This window comes from Takifugu rubripes, chromosome 21 (assembly GCF_901000725.2).
Source record: "Takifugu rubripes chromosome 21, fTakRub1.2, whole genome shotgun sequence".
Taxonomy (NCBI): Eukaryota; Metazoa; Chordata; class Actinopteri; order Tetraodontiformes; family Tetraodontidae; genus Takifugu; species Takifugu rubripes.
The window spans coordinates 11,086,512-11,108,360 of NC_042305.1; the positions used below are offsets into that span (position 1 = coordinate 11,086,512).

General features: G+C 44.9%; 1 protein-coding gene across 1 annotated transcript in view; it reads left to right on the plus strand.

Moving 5' to 3' along the window:
• Window positions 1-12,020: 12,020 nt before the first annotated feature.
• Window positions 12,021-21,849, plus strand: part of ptch1 (patched 1) — a 37,193-nt gene continuing 27,364 nt past the window's right edge. The window contains exons 1-2 of the mRNA XM_011615593.2: window positions 12,021-12,599; window positions 13,760-13,952. Of these exons, the coding sequence (XP_011613895.2) occupies window positions 12,429-12,599; window positions 13,760-13,952 (364 nt within the window). The 5' untranslated portion in view covers window positions 12,021-12,428. The remainder of the gene's footprint in view (window positions 12,600-13,759; window positions 13,953-21,849) is intronic.

Sequence of the window (21,849 nt, forward strand, 5' to 3'; positions counted from 1 at the left end):
AATTCTTTTCCACTAATTTTCTGGAGCTATTTCAAAATTCTTTGCAAAATCGCCTGTTTAGTCAGATTATCTGAACTACCCAAATGAAGCTGCGGTTGTATGTTTAGGGTTGTTGTCCTGAAGAATCACTCCAGTTTCATGCAGCTCAACAGGTTGGTGGTTGTAACAGACCTGCTTGGCCTTTCCATTTTTGGATGGTGGATTTAAGAGTGTTCTTTGAGATATTCAAAGCCTGGGAGATGTTTTCATAACCTAACCCTGCTTTAAACTTGCCCACAACCTGATCTGTCTGGTGCTTTCCTTTCTCATCATGATTTCTTCGGCAGTGTTCTGTAGCAAACCTCTGAAGTCTTCCCAGAACAACTGTATTTATACTGAGATGGAAATACACACAAATTGAATCTATTTTCAAATTAGGTGTGTTCTAAAGACAGTTGCACCGGATTTTATTTAAGGCTATCGGAGTCGTGGGGGGGGGGGGCACACGCATATTTACATCTTTAAACATATTCATCTTTCGTCTGGGATCACAGGATCAGAACATAAAATACAAATATGCGGGAGGACATCTACAGTCACAAATGCTGCAGCCTGGGGATAACTTTTACTCCAGAACAAAGTTTAAGTTGTCTAAATCTTGCAGCAGTATATATGCAAGGCTCTCTGCCCCTCCCACCTCTTTGTTTCTGTATTTATTCTTTATTGATCTTCTTTATTGTGGACAGGACTCCTATCATATTTAACCCACTTCTGGGGTGGAGGGGGTGGAATCTGGCAGTGGCAAAAGCTCCACATAGGGCGCTGTAAATGTGGTTTAGTCCCATTTCAGCAGTTGCTTTTGCTCATGTTTACCTTGCATTGTCCCTTTGACGGTAACAGAAATAAAGTAGGCCAACACTCCTTCAGTGAAACTTAAAGTAGCTGAGGTGTTTTCTTCCACGGTAATTAGCAGGGAGTTGCTTTATTTCTATCAGATGACTCATCATTTCTGCTTTCATTCTTAATTCCAAACAGCTGGGTTTGCACATCCCATCTTTCATCTGGATGCAGTTGACCATCATTCAAACTGTGTCATAATCCCACATAGACTCATAATGACAGAGATCTCGTTTAGCCCCGAGGCCTTGGGAACGGTGGAGGTGTTGAAAAATACGGACTCGTATTCCCCGTGTCTTTAACTGGCTGGTTGGGTGGTCTCATGAGCGCATATATCATTCCCAGTGACCATTGTCTCTACAGTTCACATCAGAATATTTAAACAAACAAAGTGGAACAAATTGCTCGAGTGGAGATGGAAACATGGCAGCGTGGTCATGCAAATCTTTGGCGAGCTCTGCAGAAACATATGGAACAGAAAGGAGAAATACGAAGGGTAAATAAAGATTGAAAAGGGGAAGTGGCCGTATACCAAAATGTTGGGTATGACAGGGGAAGCTGGTGAAAAGAACGAGCGAGATCCAGCTCTGTGTGTGGTCTGAGGACCTCCAGGCTTGTTCCGGGGTGTTTGAGTGCAATCTTCCAGGGCTCGGAGAGGAAGGGAGAAACTAAAACAAGGAGAAAGAAGGAGTCTGCACAATAAAGAGAATGTTTGCCTTTGCTTGTGTATGAAAGGCGAACAAGTTTGAACGGTTCTTTTATGTGGAATAAGCAAGCAAACACAGATGCACTTTTCACCCAGCGAGAATTCTTTTTTCTTTGTAAAGCTCTCTGACGCACTCTGACTGTGAGACATGAAACGTTAATCCCTTTTTAGCCGGACTTTTTCCATATGCCAACCGATTGACAAAGAGATTTCAAATCTATAAGATAACACCAAATCACTGCAGTTGTGTGTTTGTGCCGTACATGTGGCACAAAACTGTCCCACAACAAACAGCAAAAGCCCAGCAGCCGCATATTTGACAGTATGAAGAGATTAATGAAATATGCATGTAATTAGCTCCCTTAAATGCCGCGCTCTCACAAATCCAAACACAGTGTGCACATCAAACACAGAGACATTCTTGTGCTCAATTAAAATCAACACTTAGTGAGGCCTCAAACCCTGAAACTATTTCCAGAGACATTTCGTGCCCCGTTGTGAAAAAGCGCTCTATCCCCGAGCCTATGGGAACACAGACATTTGCACCCCATGTATCGTCACTCACAGTTTACTCTTCATTAGGTTAAGATGCCGATCTAACACCATCCATCATCTCTTAGGGTTAAACAGAACCTTCGACCCGAGGGGAAACAGATATCAATGTAAACAAGGTGCAAGTACTGACAAAGAAAAGGTTCACAAAACTGATTGATGAATCATGCATCAACTTTCAAGGCTGCACATTTATAAGATTTTATTTTAAGAAATAAACATTTTTGATAGTGAAATGCAACAGCCAGCTGTTACTCTCACTTCCAGATGAGTTTCCTGTGTTCTGTTGCTCTAACACAATGAGCTGAAGGCCAAAATGTAAACTTGGGTCATTAAATTTGACCTGATTTTTATGCAGAATCTGCTGAGATTAGCATGTCTTTGGCATAAATATTAATTGAGAATTTTTAAGTTTAGATTAGACATGTTTGAACATCCTCCTGACCCCACACAACCCTCAACTAGCCATTTGGCACTTTTGATTCAAATACTTAAAGGAAGGGCATTGCGACATTTTCTAGAATAAATTATTATTACAGTATCAGGTAGTAATCCAATGCAGATTCCAACCTGAGAATAAACAGGAGACCCTTGTTTGCATTGCAAGGTCATGGGTTTTACCCAACTATCTATCAAACTAGACACATTTACACCAAATCCAGAATGCAGGAATGTTTATGATACCCTGTTAAATATAATGATGGGTCAGTTTGTCTCCATGAATTAAAGCTTTTCCTTTAAAAAAATGGAAACATTCCCCTGTCACATGTTTGAGGGCTTTTACTTTTTGAGGATGGCACTTTTACAGAAAGTTCTGGAAGGCCACAACTGAGCTGTATGTACGTATGCTGATTTCACCCTGTACGCTAAATAAAAGCCAGGATCCTGTTAAGACATTCCCTGTTTTTATGGGAATTGTAAAAAAATAAAATAAAAAAAGGAGTTGTACTTGTGCATCCACATCTCAGAACAGACAAAACAAACACTTAAAGTTACCACTGAGGTAAACACACCATGACAGGGTTTAGATCTTTCTAAACTCCAGCATTAAGCAGGCGTCAGCTTGCTGTGCGTGTTCACAACATCATCACTACTCGTCAGTACGCCATTTGCAAAAGTACTTTGGTTAGAGAAGCAGCAAATTAATTACAGCTACATGAATTTCCAGTCCATGAGGTATTTTTAATTAAATGTGTGAATTTCTAATTGTCGCTGACATTTCTTTTTTTCGAATAGCAGGTCTACAGACAGTGCTATTTCACTGCTGACATGTTTGACAAGAGCAAATATAGCGCAAATATAGTCCCCTTGCGTCCTGACGAAGAACTGACCTGAAGCAAATACGTGAAACCTCAGCAAAGCGAAAGTGTAATTAATTTTTTTTTTTTCTTTTTGCAACAGCCACATCACACACAGACTGTATTGTAAACACTGTAATAATGTTTAAACGTGGCAGTCTGGCCGTCGGTTATGTTCTTTCTGTATTTTGTTAAACACAATGACAGTGTTTTACATATCATTCGCTTTGTTTTTCCTCGGTGACATGCTACTACACTGAAGAAACAATGAGGCCTGCTGGGCCTCTCAATCAGCATCCAGGCTGGGCTTGATAAGAGGCAGATGTGGATCTCAAAACACTGATTATGTCTTGTTTATAAATGCAGTTCTGAACAGATTCTTCGGTCTTGGGAGGATAGTTTCCCCCTTCTCCCTCAGATATACACAGGCCCTTATTCTGACACATGCCACAAACAAAGAACATTTGGTTCCGTCGGAGGAAGGCCCGTGTTTGTTGGAACGTGTCGCTCAGGGCCACGGTTTATGGCATCAGCGCGGCAGCGATGAGTGATAAAAGTATACAGATGAGAACTCCTACACTGACAAATTCTTCCGGAATGAAAATCAAAGCAATGACTCGATCCTGACAGAACTGAAGATACCGTCATTCACGCACTGCACTCTAACCCACCAGAATCTGCTGTCTTGATTTGGTCCTTTTTTTCAGTATGCTTTTCTATCCATTCCTTTTCTGTTAACTGCACTTTGTCCTTAGTGTCGAATATCCCAGCTTTGGAAAAGCAGGAATACCCCCCTGGACCAGTCTGTCACAGTACACACACTCACACCTTTGAAGTCTTCAATCACCCTCATGTGCACTTTTCATGCAAAAATATAAAGGTTTATACAATATTTGTTGGCTTCTGAACACAAGAATAAAATATGTGGTCAACGTGCAGTATTTCTTACACAATACTTTCTTTGCCCTGTTGGGTTCTGCCCCCCCCACCAGTGTGCCCCCCTCCGAGGTCACCCAACTCAGCCTCTTTTGCCCCCTCACAGTGCCACTGGCAGGAAATGACTTCACACACAGAGAATGAATCCACACCATCAGACAACAAGCCCCTTCACCTCGGGTCAAAGGTCAGCAGAGTCACCAGGGAGTCAGTGCGTGTGTTTGAAACGTGCATGAGGGTGGACTCTGATCAATTGTCAGTGGCGGACAGTTTGAGTGACTCGCGTGTTTGTGCGAACGACTTTGTGGTATTTCAGGCATGTGTGACTGCCCACGCGTGTTGCGAGGATTCACTTCATAGACTGGAGACTGTATTACCTGGAATTGGCTTATAATAGTGCTTGTAATAAATAAGATTGATATGTTATAATAAAACAAGACAGATTCTTAAATTACTATATGCATGAATTATTTTGCTAATTTTACTGTCAATTTCTTTCAGATTTATCATCTAAAAATGACTGCAGCGAGGGGTCCCTCAACCAAAACGATTAAATCTCTCCGATGCTGCATCCAATACAAATTTGTGTGCAGAGAAACTGCATTTCAACTTTTAGCCACACCACATTTTTGACCTTGCTTTCTCTAACTCCTGAAGGAGAACAGCAGATTAGCAAATTATACTCCCCCTTGCATTGAATAAATCACAGATTTGTTGGAAACATTTGAAATACTAAGTATGCAAACATGCTCCAGTGCCCATATGTTACAATACTGAACATCTGTTTAAACTCTGCTCCCTTTGAAAGCACTGTAAGAGTGTGACTTCCAACAATTCTGCTCAGTCATAAAGCTGTTCCCTGCTCCATCTTGACCCAGCTGCTGGTTCCCTGTGGTCCATCATGGCCGCCGGTGCAGCAGTAAGGGCTGAGTGCATGGCGAGGGCCTGTAGGGATGTTTACGTTCCAACGCGGGGTTGTCTTCAATCATACGCGGAGCAGTTTGACAGCTCGCAGCACCGCCTGGCCTCTGTTTATCTCTCCCAGTTTCCGACTGGCTTTCTCCACATAATCAGAGCAGCTCGGATCTGAGAGGGTAATTCCAGCGTTCTTCATTTAAACTGCAACATAAATAAGTGGGACAAAAGCAGACATTACAGCGAAAATCCTGAAAACAACTGGCTTAATCATAGGACGCAAACTCTAATGCTTCTTTCATTGTGAAATAGAAGTCCAATGACCGCACAATGGAATTTTGCAATGTGTTGATCCCATCATTATTTCATAAATTATGGAAAGCTCGTAAATTTGGATGAGTTTGGATTTGAACTCTACTAAAACTCCGTGTAGCAATCAACAGCGTTCTAATAGCCAGCGTTTACTGCTGGATCTGGAGAAGATGTTGGAGCTGGCTCATATTTAGACAAGGCAGTGGTCTGTTCTGCACAACTAGCCCGAGAGGCTGTATTCCTCTTTTTTTTTTTTTTTTTAACTTCGAGTCCTGAATGTTAACAGGAAATGTGTGCAGCCCTGAATGTATACACATGCCTCAACAAATAAGCACCATGATACAATATCAACACTGGACAGAGAGATGGAGAAAGCGCAAAGACAAAAGGGAGGCAACAGAAAACAGGCGCCCAGCGGTCGCACAGATGTAGCTGACAAATCCTTTTTTTTAACTCCGCAAAAGAGGCTATTTAACAGCTGCCATTTGTTTGTTTGTCAGCAAAATGGCTCAGAAAGTTATAAAGAGATTTAAATGAAATTTTCTGAAAATGCTGATAATGAGCAAAGGACCATATGTCTACATTTTGGTGATGCTCCAGAGGGACTTTGCCATTAGATCGTCTAAAGAAGCCAAAGAGGCTTTAATTATAAAGCAACCCAATATATGTACTGCGCTATGGGTGTAAATCACAATATGTGGTGAAACAACGGGGGTCCGAGTGTTCTTCCGAGTTCTAGTTATAAATTGAGGACGAGGAAACATTGAGTCACACAGACACTCAGCAACCAATGCAATTGGATTAAATTCAAACAGCTGCACAAATCCACCTTTGCAGACATTTTGCTGAGGGTGGGTCTCTGTGGGAGGGGAACTGGAAAAAGTGACACACAAAGTAAGAACCCTATAAGGTGTCCAGACCTCCTGTTCTCTACAGCCTAAGAGCAGCGGGAACTGCTATCAAGTTCATAAAGCAGCATCAAATAATCAGTTAATTCAATTATATAACAAACAGCAATGGTGTAATACATCATAAGACATTCATAAAGTAAATATGTCTTGTGATGCAGAGCCTGATTTGGACCATGTTTAAGCGGTGGCAAAATTCTTAAAAACTGAACACACAACAGACAAAATGTACACCAATTAAAGATGTAACAGCCTAGAAAGTGCTTAACGAAACAAAAGTACATGGATGGATAGAAAAGGTGTGATGGTTGTGAGTCTGGATGTCCTGCAGGTGCAGGGCTGATGATCAGGTGCAGAGTAAAGTGGGGACCTACTATTTATGTATATAATGTATATATGTCTTATTTTGTCTTATTTTATTTTATTTAACTTATTCTAGTGTGGTCTTCTTTATGTTGATTGTCGCAGCGTCACACCATGACACATTCCTAGTTTGTGTAATACTGTGTATTACATGAACAATGGCAATAAACCTGCTTCTGATTCTGATTCTGATTCTGAAGAAGTTGCCCTAAAACTGGATCACCTCTGCAGATATGACCATTTAAACCATCCACACCGTGTTTGTTTCGAAGCAGATAAACAGACAGACATAAACCGCTGACGAGCAACTTGTTGAAGATGACGTGACAGCGTTAATCCCGTCCACTCATCCGTTTGGCTTTGTTTTTTGTTCCCTCAGTACAGGTCATCTGTCCATTGGAGGGTGCACATACCATTCATTCATACCTGGGGGCAATTTAGAGTCTCCAGTCAACCTGACGAGCCTGTTTTAGGACTGTGGGAGGAAACCAGAATACCTGGAGAAAACCTGTGCACACATGAGGAGAACAAGGGAGCGAAACCAGGAATCAGATTACGATCAGGCGATAGTTCTGACCACAGCATCGCCCTGGAATGACTTTAATTAGGCAACTTCATTTAAGCCATTCATTATTTTTGTTTTCAACATTAGCCACTTATGATGACCGCTCATGTATTTTTTGACAATTTATGTATTCATTTTTTTTTTTTTTTAAAAGACATTTTTATGAGCATCGGCCAGCAAACTGTCTTAAACCAGGGTTGTTCTAGATCTTATAAAGTAACGTGGGCTTCACCGATCTCGGTGGAAAAGGGTTGATATGCTGAGCCGTGTCTTCACCCTGCTTCCTCCCAAAAGACCCCTATGGACAAGTCATCTGCACAAGTGACACAAATTTTATCTGCATGGATTTTTAAATGGCTTTGATCATTTGAAGATGTTGAAAATAGTCCTCGCAAGGACACACCGGCCTTGAACACTCATCTTTTTTGATAGAGAAATTGTTGCACCGTGGTTGAAATGTGTTAATCCAGCAGGGGAGCACAGTGCTTGACGCTTTATAAAATCAAATACAATATTCAAATATTGTTCAAGCATATGGAAGGGATGAAGGCTGGGCAAGGAATGTGAGGAGACAAGTGGGAGCGTGATTTTGAATCCTCGTCTTCGAAATTGCTTTAGCAGTTCTGCCGCAGTTTTCTCTTCAATAGAATATCTGCAGAAACACCAGAGGAACATTCTGTTTTAATTTTTTTTCATCTGTGAATGCTGGATTATGACCTGTACTTATATTATATATTACCTGTGGAGTTATTTATGCAGATCTATCCTGATGTGGTCTCTTCTAAGTCTCTCACAGCCCAACCAAACCCATCAAGTATTTACACATTCAAAGACTTTTATGTTGACATTTCATACATTATACATACATATATTTATTTTGTAGTGAATAAAACAAGAAAACTTCATTCAAACCTCATGGATGAGTCCTTAAAAGTGCGTACTTCATTACACTGGAGCTCACATCATGCAGTTTCCTGTGTGAACCGATATCATGCAGTTGCGCGCCGAGGCCTCTGATAAACACGCAGCCATCGCCACCACGCCGGCGCGGAGCAGAGAGACGTCAAACAATCACAAAGAGGCTTTTTAATGACGTCACCTGCCGTTGGGGGAGAATGGCCCAACAAATTTTTCTTAGCAGCTGTGAGTGACACAATGAAAGGGGGCACAGGCTCAAAACACCTAGAAATTAAATTTAGGAGTCCCCCCCCTTTTTTTGTTGTTTCAACCAAATTACAGATGTTGCGCCATTCAACTCCATCTTCACGTCATAACATTGTAATCAGGAACCGAAGGAGCCGCCCTGACCTTGACATGCACTCAACAGATGGATGTGTAAACAGGCTTTAAAGAGGGGGAAGAAACTAACATTGGCCGAATTTGACCGAAACAGACTTGATGACTATGATGATGAGTGTTAAACATTCATCAATATGATCTTTGCTCAGTGTGTTTTATTCTCCATTACTTGCTAGTTCCCAAAGCACTGCAGATGGTCCTCATTGAAAGACTTAAGTATATGTGGTTCAATACTGTTGGCGTTCTCCTCCATTTAATCCTAACATGCTTCGTTTCCATTTCACTTGCCCGTCGTTTTTAGTGTTTCACGTACACTGTTTTTAATGTACAGGTGGTTTCATGCTGCTGTTACCAACACAGAGAACAGGCCCGCCTTCACCGCCCCTGTAGCAATCGTTAGATCGTTTCTCTAGAACTTTAACGAGAATTCGCTCTCTTCCTCATCAAGCTGCACTTGATCAGAAAAAGAGAAATGCTTCACGGAATGTCGCTGAGAAAGTTAAAAAATAAAGAGGAAAATAGCTCATAAGATGACAGATCTGAAAATATAGAGCTTATTCGCCGCTAACACATGATTATACTGCACCAAGTTCATGAAACCTGCAGATGGTTTGTCAGGGACCTCAACATGTCTCTGAAATCATGTTGGGTTCATTCCTGAGCACTTCCAACAAGAATCTTACCCCCATGCCTTCTGCAACTGATGCATGTCTAGTCCAGATATGTGTAATTTATTTTCCAACACGCCCTAAATTTCGCTTGATGGGGTTGAGGTCCAGACTTTGAGGGGGTCGGTCTCTCATTTTTCTGGGTTCCAGCAGATTCCTCCTGTCCCAGGCAGTTCCGGCAATAGTTATAAGAATGTTTATTTGAGTGGTTGATTTAGCAAAGACAGCTGTGAAACCTCTGGAATATGCCAAGAGCTCTAATTAGTTTAGCCATTATTTGGAAATCTCCCAAGAACTTTGTTTTAGCTGCTTATCATTGCTGGCTGCTTCTCCCCCGGCTATCGATCACAGCATCGTCACGTCACTGCAACGCCGGATTGCCCTTGCACGCAGAGAGCCGATTAAGGGGCCGCTTCATGGAACTGGGACTCCCATTACACCTCCGTGACTAGCACAGAGAGCCATGAAGAGTAACAGGGGAGCAATATTCACACCCTCAAGTGCCTGTGAGCGAGGAGCTAATGATTCAGGCTAAAGCTATTCAGCTTTGCCGTCAATTCTTCCTCACTTACTGTACCATAGTCAAGTATTCCTTTAAGGACATTAAAGGCGTTTCTGGCACGTTTCTGCTTTGAACTACTATCCACCTGCAAATCATAAATGACCACATGCATTAAACAAGGCAGTTTTGCTTTGTCCCCTGGCTGCTCGCCAGCCACCAGCCTTGAGAGGTGTGAACACCCAGCCACAGGTTAAAGAAGCTGATTCGCTGACAGAGACACTTTTTAATGATAAATCATTATGTATTTAATGTTCTTAAAGTTCAAAACAGTGGCTTCCCCATCATATACCTAGGTTGATAATAACACTCAATAAAAACACTGTATACCATCAGGCTTGAGAGGCTTGAACAGATTTTGTGGGGAACATTTTGCTCAGACAATTACAAATTTTCAGTTTTCCTTTTGGCTCTTAAATGAAGTGGAATATTTAGATTTACACACATGCACTCACTTCATTGCAGAATCTTTCAATTAGCCCAGAAACGCAGCCTTGAACATATTCCCCTCTCCAAGGACTGACTTTGAATCGACTTCTGCTTTGTTTGTTTAACTTAAAAATGGTCCATGTGAAAGAAAAAGGGGAAAAAAACAGCTTGCAGTTGGGTGTTTTGGCATCTTATGTGCATACGTATTTCATTAGCTCAACAGATGCCTGCAGTATAATCTCCCAGAGTACTTTTACTGGCATATCTTTATGGCCTCTACGCTACAGTATGCAAAAGAAAAAAAGGGGGGGGAGACATTTCCAGAAAGACACAATCTGACCGAGTCCTGGGTCACCGGCGCCATGACAACAACCTGAATAGAGCGCATACCATAACGATGCTCCACGGAGACACACTTGATTCTGGTCAGGGGCATTAGGGGGCATCACCGTCTTACTTTCTCCCTATTCAGGTCCTTTTCCCCCACTCCACACCAGGCTTGAGGCCAATCGCATTACGTTATTGATGCGCATCACCATTAGATGGTGCCGAAAAACTATCCGGTCTTAGTTCTAAATCATGGTGTGATGCAGGTTTTGGGGGAGGGGGGGTGTTGTTTCACGTTTCTCCCAATCGAGGCTGAAGATGATAACAGCTGATAATCAGAGCAGGTGAGCGATTCTGCCTTGATTACGTTTATTTCAGTGTCTCTGTCTTTCATGGGAGGTTGAAATGTGTCAATTTGACACATATAATGAAGATTAGAGGTAGGTGTGGTCTGCTGATGACAGCCAAACGACTGGTTCAAGCCGGTGCCGCTGGATGCGCGTCACCCAGTGCGTGCGTTCGTGCGTAATGCGCGCTCCAAGTACGACAGAACGAGCCATTCATTTCGCACCACAGACTACAAGAAGGGTCATATTGACAGTTATTGGCAACAATAAGGTTACTGTATCAACTGGGTGAGAATAAACTACAAGATAATTGTGGAGAAATCTTTAGCTTTTGGGTAAACACAGTTGCGGCATGAGCAATAAATTTAGGCTAGATCACATCATCCCTTCTTAACCAAAGCATGCAATAAAATGTTTAAGCTCTGACAACCTTGCATTTAATAGCCTCAAAATAAAAGATTGATTTCGAGTCGTCTAATCTGTAAACTGAGAATCTGTCACCGCACATCTGGTACCTCCCCTTATATCTTTGTAATTTGAGGCTCCACTACCACCATCATGGTGGTGGAGGAATAAGTTAAAGACTTGTGACATTCCCTGGCCCCCCTGCGCACGCACGGGGCGCGTACTCTGACTCCAGATCCTCGCCGGGGAAAAGCTTCTTACTGTCCACAGGGCGCGACGTGGAAATAAAGAAGGAGAAAAAAAAAACCCAAACGCATCGAGGGACCTCAGCTCTCGGAATCTCCCCCGAAGAGATGCACACGAGGTCCCTCCGCCTGGGTGGTCCCTCTACTTTAGTGAGCTGTTGCTAAGCAGCTAATAATAGTCGTGTTTGCTGAGTAATTTTTGCCCTTCTGGAACCAATCAGATGCGAGAAAGTCCAGCGATCTGACAGCCCCAGAGGCGGGACCTGGAGTCTTTTTTGTGCGTGTTTTCACCCCTCCTCCTTCTCTGCCTCCAAATGGAGAGAGGTCTTTTTCTCCCCTTCTATTGAATCTGAGAGTTCGCCGTGACGCGCGGCCCAAGGGAAGACCACATAGATCCGAACAGAATGCAGCCACCATCGAGGCTTCTTACCGATCGACTCGTGTATGGGAATCGCTTTGCGCAGCACGTCTTTTGAGAGAAACTTACTTTTTTTAGAGACACGGTGAATGTGGTGAAAGCGGCGGAGACCTCCGGATCGCGAAATGTTGGGATGGAAGGCGCAGACTTTGACTCGCCGTCTCCTACAGGAGTATGAAGTCCGACTTCACGGGTGTGAGATCTCCGAGAGTGAAACTTTGTTGCCTTGGGATATCGCTACGCGCCTTCGGGGAAATATTATAAAGTGGGAAACGCTGACCACCTCGCAGTCCCCGCAACATGGCCTCGGCTGCTAATGCGCCCTCTGAGCAGGAAAACAGAGACCCCGAACGGCCGAGGGTAACGCGGAGGAACAGGGGCCACTGTGTCCGCACCGCACCGCTGGATTTGGAGTACTTGCAGCGGCCGAGCTACTGCGATGCGGGCTTCGCTTTGGAGCAAATATCAGAGGTGCTCATTGTTCTTCTTTAAACCTCCGAGAGAGTTTGAATGTTTTGCATGTATTGCATTCGCCGAGAGATTTGCCTAAACTCTAGTCCGGTCGCTGCTAGGTAACGGGACAGGCTGGTCTTTTGCGGGGAAGGGGGGGGGGGGGAGCCCAAAAGTTGTGTTCATTTATTTCGCGCAACGTTTAAGACCCCCGCGATCACCCGGCTTCTGTTTTGAGCGAGCTGCCTCTACAGGAACCCGGACGCGTCCTGCACGCATCCCGATCTATAACGGTCCCGGACGGGACAGAAAGAGAAGGAAAAAAACACGCCGATGTCTCTTAGCGAGCACGTATCAGTGTTTCATAACACCCATCTTTAGGTTTGGCGGTGCAGAAGCCTCTCCGGATCAGTTAAACTGGTCCAGAGCAGAAAAGAAAACCCATGTGGCTTTGAGCGAGTCCCCCCGTGATGGCTCCTCCGCTCCCCGTGCGAGCCGGAACACACGGGCTGCTGGCCGAGGTGTGTGTGGTGGAATGTGCAGCTCTCCAGCCACATGCGCCCTCACATTTGGATGTTCGTCAGAATACTCCCACACTACTCCCATTTTTGACACCCTTTTATCCCATTCATGGGGATGTTATTGTCTCGGAGCAGGTTATATCGGTGTAATAAGGGCTTATTACCAGAAAGACCACCCGTGGCTTGAGAACTGTGTCCTTTTACTCCCCTCCTTCACCTCTGGAGGTCCGGCTGCGGTCCCATTTTAGAGTAAACCCCTGACACCTAACGTAAGCCCGTCTGTATCAACATTTTCATAACTCATCACTGCGGATGGGGGAATGACAGACACGGACGGAGCTGCCTGTGGGGGCCCTGCAGGGACAGATATCTTCCTCCTCCACGTATCCCGCTAGAGTTACAGTTTATACATGTTACTGATATGAAAGAACTTGTGGCTCGCACCCAGGGGAGTCCGCTCTGGGTTTGGAGGCAGCCATCTGCACGGTGTATTACAGAGCGCGTTCCTTTGGTGATTTGCACCAGTGTGGCGATGAGGTTCCTGTTGCACGTGTGACTTTAACCCTTTTACCCCAAAGCCCGTTTTACCTGCGCAGGTGAGTGTTTTGAGTGTTCTGTGTTGCAACTGATGGTGACATTAGGACTTTTGTCTCATCGTAGGGGAAGGCAACTGGGAGGAAAGCACCTCTATGGCTGAGGGCGAAGTTTCAGAGACTTTTATTCAGGCTGGGCTGTTACATACAAAAGAACTGCGGGAAATTTTTGGTCGTGGGCCTGATGATTTTCGGAGCGTTCGCCGTGGGCCTCAGGGCAGCTAATTTGGAGACGGACGTGGAGAAGCTCTGGGTGGAAGGTAAGAAACTTTGATTTATTGTTTGATCTTTCAGTTTTGTCCTCAGTGTAAATTTCAATGCAAGACGGCAGGAGTAAGTATCAAACAATGCTGCTGATTTGGGTTATCAATTTGGCCAAATTACAAAGAAACCAATTACCAAACAAAAATTTCTAATGTTCTGGATTTGGTAGCCTCTCAAAGGTCCCCAAACCATGTCAGAATATACACGCAAGATGTGAAAGAGGTGACTGTAATTGGGCTCAGAAGGAAGGTTGTAATTAAGTTCATAAGCAGCTTTTGGGGTAGAGGAAATTTTTGTCAAAGCCGCCATTTTGTGAGAGTGTGTGTGTGTGTGCATGAGTGTGTGTCTGCCTGCCCCCAGCAGTTGAATGCTCGGAGACTGTGTGTGTGGTCCCTTCTTGGACAGCTCTCAACTTTCCAAAAAGATTGGTCTCCGGCTGCAAGGAAAAAGTGGAGCGAGGAGAGGAATTCTTGTTTGTGGAGTGGATGGGCCTCCTAATTGTTATTTTTGTTGGGGGGGGGAAGGAGTTTACAAAGGCTGAAAGTTTTCAAGGAAAAACGGAACTGTGTGTATGGGTGGTGCTTAGGGGGGTAAGGGAAAGAGGCTCTGCTTTTTTTCTTTCCTTTGATCCACATTCCTCTACTTGGGGCTAGAGTTGGCTTTAAGAGTCATGAATGGAGGAGCAGACTTTGCTGTAGGGAATTGGATCGGCCAGTTTAGAAAATAGTGAGCCAAACCTGCGCTTATGCACATCCAACCCACTGTCACACTTGCGCGACTTTTTTTCTCCATCTCTTCCTCAAAGATAAAAAGGGAAATGAGGGAAACGCGTCTGATCAGACGAGCGCTCCTGGCTTTTACAGGGGTCTTACAGACGGTGTGTGGGTGTAATCTGCGGCGAAGGCACGGTTGGTTGAAGCAGAGGGGAGTCTCTTTAGGATCACACTCCTAATTGGAGTCAGTGCAACTCATTGTGTTTCACACCCTCTTTTCGCATGCGACACACAGGACAACATATTTGTTTTTCCAGAGAACTTTGGAGAACCCCAGCATGACCAAATCTGGGATAAATCCAGAACAACATTTGTAATAAAGGCTGTGTCTCTGTAGCTTTTCCCAATTTCATTGTGAGCACTTGATGTTGTCCCAGTCTTTTCATCATCAGTCATCTTCATCTATGTCTGCATCTTATCACCTTGAAGTAAAAGTGATGGCTTCAAAACAATCCTGTAGCCCACAATTTAGCCCTTGGTTGCCTTCACGGAGGCAAATTGGTTGCCTTGCCCTTACATCCGACCAGAAAACACCCCTTAAATGATATTTTCAACTCATCTAAACACATCTATAAGCTGCTTTTTTCCCCACCGACCTTTACTGCTGCTTTCTGGTCGGTAGCATTACCTCTGTTCATTAGCACCTCTGCTTTTGTTTGGAGCGTATTTTACCCCTTGGCTTCTTTTGGAATGTACACCATAGACGTTTTGGGGCCAGGTGGACGTTTACAGCACATTGTTACACTGTCCTGTACTGATGCGCAGGCAGGAACACACAGATCCTGACAGGGACAGGGCTGCAGTGGTTTCCTCGGTCCCGGTGCATGAGGGGTTCCAGATGTTGTTAGGGAAAGATCTGTTTGTTTAGATTAGACTGCACAGCTGATGGATAGATTACTTCTGCCTGGGCCGCGGAGCGCTACGCTGGGCCGTGCTGGGAGACCGGCCCGTCACACGAGAGGAAAAAGAGGAGAAAAGGAGGAGAGGACAGAGCGGCTGTTTATGTTTCATTTGGAACTGCCCTCCGCAGTCGACCCGCGGTCAACCCCGCCTGGAAGCTGTGTGGCCTGCGGATGCATGTGTGTGTCCTCGAGCACGCGCGCGCACACGCGCACACAATTGCTCCTATTCCCTAAAGTTAGCTGGTGCTGTGTTTTTTGTGTGTTCATGATCTCACCCCTGCGTCGGTTTATTACGTAAATTTTGTCACTTGCAGATGTGACCGAGGTCCGCAGCAGGACGTGATTAGCTGCGGGCCGGAGGTGGATGGCATGTTTACCCTACGCGCCGTCACGTGTTGCAGCCTCTGCCGGGATTGTCTGCCCTCGCACGGTGTCTCGCTCGGCACTGTTTATAAACGCTCAGACACAGGAAGTTTGCTTTATTAGACAAAGCGACAGAGACCAATTGGGAGCGCGGTGTCGTGCCTCCTCAAAGAGTGATTGTTTCAACCCTCTGCGGACATATAAGAGTTCAGCTAAACATTTTGGGAGTGACAGTAATATGCTAGTCCTTCTTATTGGAATTTAGAGCAGATAGTGTCCACACTGTAGATAAATGAGGTTTTTTCCCAATGTGATGAGCACAGGAAATTATTATCTTGAACAGGAAGTTGTAGTATTGTGCTCTCCTCTCTTGACCTCCCCGTGCACACAAATGTGACTGTGTGCTTCACAAAACAAGCCTGTGCTCAAATCCATTTTCTTCAATTGCACGGGACTCTGGATAATACGTGTGTCGGATTGAAGGAGGCGTAGAATAAGCCTCCTTTCAGATTTCATCTCGCTTACAAAATGGAAAATGGAACCATCTCTCGGCATTCTGGGTTAAGGTAAACATGGGGCAAATTGTAAAGAAAATAGCACCACCGCCTGCCTCTAATTAAAACAGTATCACGTAAACATTGGCCTTCCTGTAGGACGGCCCCCTCGCTCCTCCGCTCCGGCTCCGTAGATATGGCTGTGGGGCTGTGTTGATTGGAGAAAGAGGGGAGGCCTTTTGAAAATAGGGCTGAAATAGATTAACGAGAGTTACGCTCCAGTTGTTTATTTGTGAGCTTTTAGATTTTGCTTGGACATGTGTGGGCATGGATCAGATTGTTCAGAGGATTCATGTGAGGGAGTGACCATATAGCCTCAAATTTACACCCTGGGTCTAGTCTCAAGGCCACAGACTTAAAGGAGACCTGGGTGATGGAGTACTTGCTCAGGGGGCATAATTGTGGAGGCCAGGGCAGCAGGGGTAGACCCCTGGGACCCTGAGGTCATCTTTTAGAGGCCCCCACTATTTAAAACCTCACCTGATACCCACCCTGTGGTTTGGGTGCAGAGTGAAAGCTCACAACAGAGGGGAGGGCCCCCAATGGCAGGGTGGGAGAGGCAGGGGAGGACGAGCAGAAGTCACAGCTGCCACCCGACGCGTTCGAGTTCAATCTGTGCTTAAGTGTGTATTCTGCTCCGATATTCATCTTTTGCTTTATGAATTTGTGTTTAACCTTTTGACATCTGTCCTCCAGCAGAGGGCAGCGAACCAGACATGTTTGTGTTGTCATTGCGGGAATCCAGTGCTGTTAGTTTAAAATGATTTTTAAACATTATATTTCATTAAAAAAATCAATGTAATTACCAGCACTTTTAAAAAAGAAAAAGAAAACATGCAACCCAAACTTTGGGGTCAGCACTCACCACGAGAGACAAATGAGCTGAAGCGACACTTGTCTGAAATGTTCTGGTGGATGTTGCACGCCGTAGTGCTATGGTGCGATTGCTCTCAGGATGGACAAAATTCCTATTGTAATAAGGAATAATTACTGTTGGGCATCTGTTTACTCTGAAATCCATATTTTGCTGTATCCAAACTGAGAAGCAGAGATGTCATTTCACAAATATGCTCTCATATGTTCTATATTCTCAGATTTATGTCAATGCAGTTAAGAAGAACATTTTTAAATGATGTGAGTGGTGTTTTTTCTTGTGTCTTTAGTATTGAGGCGAAAACATTGAATCTTTTTCCTTTTAACCTGGCATATGTATGCATTTCAAGATTTTCATTTAGAGTTGGCGCCTACCTCTGGCTTTATGTTAAAAATGCACATTTTTTGATTTATATTAAAACTCTCTCTTTATGCTATCCATGTGTGGTAGTTGAATCAGCCCATGAAGTTTTGATTGGCCAATACAGTATCTACTATTACACCTCTGTCTTAGAAGACGTCTGTTTTTTATTAAGAAGTCTGATTTAAGCTGAGTTGACAGAGTTGGTGGTTGTTTTGTTGTTTTGCTGGGATTGACTAGAGGAGAATAATGTTAAAGAAGGCCTAAAAAAACTTGACATCCTTTTTTGTGGACAAAGCGGAGAATGTGAATGTGGTACCACCACTGAGGGGATTGTGGTCTGCGTGATTGAATCATCCAGTTTTTGATGGCTTTGGGAGTACTGACACATGTGCGCGCTCCCACACACACACAGAAATCCTGTGAATGAGTAGGCGGTGGACTGGGGCCGTCAAACGGGCGCTTTTGATGTTTAATACTATATTCTGCAGCTTTATTTCTTTCCAGCTGTCCATCTCAGCCTTTCCTCCTCTCTGTTTCTCTCTATCAAACACCCACATGGCCACACACCCATTATTTTCCCCCAGTTTGGTTGGACTGCAAAGAGTCGCCCGTCTTCCTCCATTTCACCACCTCGGGCAGCCGCACGCGTCCATTTGAGCGTAAACGCACACACACAAAGACTTTTTCCAAACTGCACTACAAGTTTGTGTTTATCAGCTAAACACAAGCAGGATTAAACCTTGATAGGAGGAACAACATTCCAACGTGTTGTGTTAAACTTTATGAGTTGATGAAAAGTGCAGGCTAGCTGGTGAGGGATTTAGTGGAGCAAAACACTCCGCCACTGGTACTGTACACACACTCCCAGCGCTATTTTCCCAAGCTGTATCTCGCTCATTTGCAAGCATTTTCCTTTTAATTGTTTCAATTAAATATGCAATAACTATTACAAACTTTTTAACAGTGCTCTGCATGTACATATGTGTGTGTGTGCGCGCTCGCCCGTGTGTGTATGTGTGTGTACATACTCCCATTCAAAAATGACATCCTGAGATGCCTCCAAGCTCTCTGTTTACATTCTGCATTCTTTCAGCCGCTCTTATTCAAAAACCAGAGCCCTGCGAATGACCGACCACAGGAGACTGTGAGGAGAATTACCCACCCCCACCTCTCGCTCTCTCGCTCTCGCTCTCTCTCTTTTGCTCACTCTCTTTCTGCCAGAAAGGTCTCTCTTTGCCCAAGCACCCCTTCCCCCCCCCCCCCCCCCCCCCCCCCCCCCCCCTCCCCAAACCACCTACCCTCCACCGCTCCTCCATCCCTGGCTGGAGAGAGTGGCCTCAGAATGCCAGATGTATTACAGAGTGAGCCACAGCAATGTAAACACTCAGCCCTGCCATGAGAGCAGGGTGGTCTGGCCCCCCTCCCTCCCCTCTCCTCTCCTTCCCTCCCTCCTCTTTCCTCTCCCTCCCTCCCTCGCAGCAGCGGCTGCCAGAGGGGTGGAGAAAGCACAAAACAGCAGAGGAAGAGTGAGAGACTCTGTGTGAATGTGTGTGTGTGACGGTGTTGGGGGGAGTTGAAGAACCAGGAGTATAGTAGCAGTAGTGTGTTTGTGTTTTGGCTGCGGCGCTCGCAGTGCACCAGGAGAGAGTTTGGGGTGTAGATTGATGATTTTCAGGCCGCAGCACAGTGAGAATTTTTCATGCAGATGTAGACCCACTATAAACAAGCCCAAATTTGTTGGAAGCTTTCAGTCCCTCTGGCACACATGCACGGTTGGTTACGTACACAAGCAGTATGGTTCATTTCCATTCCTGCAGCACAACGTCATAGAAATCTGGCGGCAATGGCAGTGGCGCGCACACACACATTCACATGTGCGACACACAGACATAAAGAGTTAAACATTTCCTCTCGCGGATGATTGAGAGGTCCGGAGCTCCAGATTGAGTCAGTATGCGTCAGAGTGAAATACATTCCTGCAGCGAGACCACCCTGCGAGTCTGACTGAAGCAATGGCAGCGCTTGTGACGTGACGCAGCTGGATTTTGTGCAACGAGGCCTTATGGGGTTCTTTTTTTTTTTTTTTTGCCACTGTCCGGGGTTTTCTCTTTGCACATCTGCTACTGACATTTTTTTCCAGATGCGCGCACAGCCAGCGCTGAAAAGTTCCGAAGATGTGTGAAAGTTTCAGTCAAACAGGGTGTAGACTACTCCAGGAAGAAATGGGAAGTAGTTACTTCAGTTAAATAAGTCCAAGTATTAATGAGAACACATGAAATACATTGCGGATGTCGGTTGCTCAGTCTGTAGGGGACTAGGCTGAGAAGCGGAGGGTTCTCGGTTCAAGCCCCTGGGTGGAAAAATCATGGAAGGCTTTCTGATAGTAGGTGGAGGTGCCAGGACTCCTTCAGAGCACCTTGAGTCCTTGAGCATGGTATTGAACCTCGAAATGCTCACATAGAGCCTGCTATGAGCTGGCAACATATTCAGGAGTGGTGCACGGATATGTTGGTTACAAGAGATTGGACATATTGGAAATACAATTAGGATGCAGCAATAACATTGACATCGGTCCTTCTCTCTGTCCTTTGTTCCACAATTGAAGAATATGTGATTTTTGGGATACCTGAAATCAGAGACCATCTTTACAGGAAATGACAGAGAGATGGCTGCCTGAGATTGGCTGCTCAGGCCCATGTCATGGTTTGTTATGGCTGGGCTGTGGGCCAATCACAACACAGCGGGGATAGAGCACTCACCTGGCTTGCATTTGATAGGCTCCGACATGACATAAAGATTTTCTTTAGCACCACACACACGAGGTCTTTAGAGTTGTTCACTATTCATTTTTCACTTTTTTCTAGCCTTCCATTCATCGGACATGCTGTCTGACGTGTTGAATATTATAAATCAATTATTACCACTGCACACAGGCTCATACATGCTCTTCACCTATTTCTTTTTCGACTACTCTGAATTCGCCAGCACTGAATAGGATTTTTGGTTGAGGGGAGTGTAGGGGGTGGACTTGAATGAAGGCAGCAACGTGGAAGAATCTGCCCATTGAGGAGTGTGTGAATGTACACCTCGAGCCCAGGGGAAGCTTCATTGGGAGCCAGCCGACTGCTAAATACACCCATTTTTGGGATCTGTAGGGGCTGGACAGGTGATTAGCATAATCAGGGGCGAGGGAGAGCCATACATATGGTAATGATGAAGTTTGGGGGTGTAGCTGGGGTGTCATATTTGTGTCATGGATCAGGGTGCTCAGGGGTGTCCTACGCAAGGGTGTTCTCCACCTAAGGGGAACCCCGCTCTCTGCTCTTTTTTTTCTCCCATTTTCAGTTACCCGCTCACTTCTTTTCTCCTCTTACCCCGTTACCTTGTTTATTAAAGCCTTTCTCTGTGCAGCAGCCCCCTCCTCCCTGCTCGCTGGAAGCTGAAAGGAAATAAGGAAAGAGAGAGCAAGGGGGGGAGAGTGAGCGAGAGAGCGCGGGAGGGTGGTGGGCCTCGCCATGGGTCAGATAGGGTCTCAGCTCTCAGTGAGGCCTTTCATCACATATTTGTGGCTGTGTGCACACCTGCGTTGCAGAACCCACATTCAAAACTACTATTACTGCGTTGCGTACTGCCAAATGTGGTGTTACTCCAACTGATACTGATGGTCCTGCAACAGCACATCGAGGCTAGAGCTGCGCTGATGGTAAATGAGGTTACATTTACTCACGTGAGCAAATCTGTCGCAAAACTGTCTGGAAAGGCACAGTTTAGAGTATTTAGCCAGAAAATGCAAATAGCAAAGTTCAGTTCATGCCCAGGGGTCTGAAGCACATCACCAAATGATTTCTTTAATATTTATTCCAGTGTAGTTTCTTCAGGCTGCAGAAATGCTGATGTGAAAACAACAGATTTCACCTGGTTGAAAAATCCAGAAAGCAAAGATAATGTGTAAGAAGGCAGTAGAAGGTAAAAGTGTCAGAAGGTGGATTATCTCCGGGGATCAAAGTTGGCGCCGCTGACTGACCAGAGCAGCTGAGAGGAAGATGAACCGGAAGGAACGTCAG